The sequence below is a fragment of the Notothenia coriiceps genome, unplaced genomic scaffold, assembly GCF_000735185.1.
Source record: "Notothenia coriiceps isolate Sejong01 unplaced genomic scaffold, NC01 NC01_scaffold00000339, whole genome shotgun sequence".
In the NCBI taxonomy this organism is placed as follows: domain Eukaryota; kingdom Metazoa; phylum Chordata; class Actinopteri; order Perciformes; family Nototheniidae; genus Notothenia; species Notothenia coriiceps.
The window spans coordinates 18,036,445-18,039,229 of NW_011333040.1; the positions used below are offsets into that span (position 1 = coordinate 18,036,445).

Consider the following 2,785-nt stretch of genomic DNA (forward strand, 5'->3'; position numbering starts at 1 on the left):
AACACTGGACGTACCCTCGCCCTGTTATCTCTCTGTGTGTGTGTGTGTGTGTGTGTGTGTGTGTGTGGAGATTTTATCACAGATCGCATAAAAACCCGCAAAAAATGGACCTTGGTGACTTTCCATTACGAGGATCATTTTGAATATACTAATGAGTTACTTCAGGAAAAACTGCACAGCTCCCTATTATGGTAGCAAAGTGAAAAATGTAATGAAAAAGAAACATACATTATCATGACATTCACATCCATTTTTTTTATGTATCCTTTATTCAAGCATGTGTGGGAAATGATCATCTCATTTAAAATATCATTGTTTTGTTTTTCACTAACATTGATGGTCACTAGGGAATATGTTGTCCATCTTTAACGCAAGAAACAAAAGTCTTATGAAATATAAGGGAGTTTGATTTCAGTATGTTTAAGTTTTGAGCATATTTCTTATCAGACTAACATTGTGAATCACAATTACTTTGGCCATGATGGTTGCTAAATTACATTTTTAGATGGTCCCATGCCGAGTGTATGTATTTGTGTTTACATGAATCAAATGGATTAATCTAATGGGTGATGATGATATAAGAAGTAGCACAACATTGTTCTAAAATCATCCCTGTCCTGTGTTTCCTCTCTCGTAGCTGAGTATGGTGCGCAGTATGCTGTCCTGGAGCCCCAGCGAGCGTCCCGAGGCAGTAGAGATCACAGGGACCCCCCTCTTCCAGGAGCTGGAGCTGCCATGGCGGGTGGTGGTGAGGCAGCGCTCCCGCACCTACAGCGCCTCGTCCATGGGCCGGCCGTCACGGCAGACATCGTCTACCTGAAAGCCCCGAAAATAAAAAAAACGCAATATGTAAACCCTCTGTCCCAAGATCTCCATGTTCCCCTGCTGGTCTGCAGCCCCTCTGCAATCACACACTGCCTCAGACTTTATAGCCGAGTTTGACGAGTAAATGTGCAGGACGTTATATTTTTGGAGTCCTGAACAGTAACTCTCCTTGGCACACTCACATGCAGTTACATATTCACACACCATTACGCTGCCCACGTTCCCAATTGTAATCACACTTGCAAGCGAAATATCTTTTTTAAAAGGAGCAGCCGTTCTTTAATGTTCTCGACCAGACTTGGCTCAAGCGGTACAGGCAAATAATTCTGAGTGGTTATTTTAAATGGCATTAAGTACCAGTGTAGACGCAGCTATAACCACAGAACATTAGAGCTAATTGGTTTTGAAATTTTTACCTGTTAAGCAAGTGGCATTTTCCTCACTCTGACTTCACAAACTCAATCATCTGGTACTCGGACATTATTTTGGATATCACTTGTTACCGGTCTGGTCCTGACGTGCCGCTTGCTCCCAACATTCAGCCAGTGTTCACTCACCCACACTACACCTCAGGTATCAAAACCAAGAGGACACTCCAGAGGGGCCTTCGATGCTTGATCATCATCTGCCAGTGAGCAGCGCTGATCACTGGTGCGAGCACTATCTGGTGTTCTGACACCCTAAATGCCTGATATGGGAGACCAAAAAAAAGACCGTCTTCTTTTTCCTACGTGTTTTTTTTAATCGAGAGAAGGTGATGTAGAGAAGAGTTTTATGAATCCGGATCATCAGATATGGTTTGCCTTTAGAATGAATGCTGAACCTCCTGTCTCTTTCCTGCATGTTCCTGATCGCACAGTGAAGGCGTGAGTTTGTTATCTTAAAGCCAATACTTGGAAGCAGTTTTTTCTGTGTGTAAATTTACACAATGACTCTGAGGTGCTCAATCATTTTACAACACCTCGTCTTTGTACATATGAAGAAAAATCTGTTTATATCCTGTTCTTTCTTAAAACAGACGATACGTTTGATTAATCCTGTACATATTGTAAGGCGCCATGGCTTGTAAATGGCTTTTTTCATGAGGCTACTGTAAGATAGTGTGATATACTGTGAGAGGGGGAGCAAAGAGGAGACGATCGATCTCTGCCATTAATGGATAGCTGAATGTTATAGTGTGACCTCCAGAGACAGATAATGATGATGACGGTGGTCACCTCTACTCGCTATTTGAAATTATTCTCAGTGTTTGTCTTCATGTGTGTGGGGTCCCAAGTGGAAGGGGTTCACCCTGCTTTTAGCACCACAGTAGAGCCTGCAGGACCAGAGTGCCATTTGAAAGACAGTAAAGTGTACTTTTCAGTAACTAATAACTCACCTCACATGTTTGGGATTTGTGCTACTGTGCTCCAACCCTGTCCAGCTGGTGTTCCCGGTGAAGCACGAGAAATACTGAGGTGTGCAGCAGCCTTCCCATGATGAGGAAATCAGCATTTAGTCACAAAGATGAAACTGTTTAATCCCCTTTACGTTGTCTCCTGGGGACCTGGACCTGATGTTGGTCATGTGATCCACACTAGCATTGTTTTATGTACATAACAAGCGCTGGGAGAGTCACATGACCTGTTTGTAACTTCACACACAAACTGCTAATTGTTATGTGCTTTCAATGATTGTACTTTTCTATCTTCTCTTCTTTCGACTTTTTTATTTTAATAAGCGCAGTTCTTTTGATTATTCTGCAGGGTTTTGATTACTGTAAAGTCTTGACTGTGTTTGACACAGGAAGTCAAACTGAGGTTTGTTCATCCATCCATTCAGCCAATTGAAGAAGAGTCATTTATTGCTGTTATATCTCTCCTTAAGGTTTAAATGCAGACTGTTCTCCCACAGAGATAAGGGTGGAAACTCCAGGGAAACTTGGAGGACAATTTCCATAACGGCATGTCCTCAAGTGAGG

At 42.4% G+C, this 2,785-nt stretch overlaps 1 protein-coding gene across 1 annotated transcript in view; it reads left to right on the plus strand.

Moving 5' to 3' along the window:
• The window catches only part of eif2ak3 (eukaryotic translation initiation factor 2-alpha kinase 3), a 23,510-nt gene extending 22,690 nt beyond the window's left edge, over positions 1-820 (plus strand). Inside the window, exon 19 of the mRNA XM_010778540.1 lies at positions 638-820. Coding sequence (XP_010776842.1) covers positions 638-820 — 183 coding nt within the window. The remainder of the gene's footprint in view (positions 1-637) is intronic.
• The last annotated feature ends 1,965 nt before the right edge of the window (positions 821-2,785 follow it).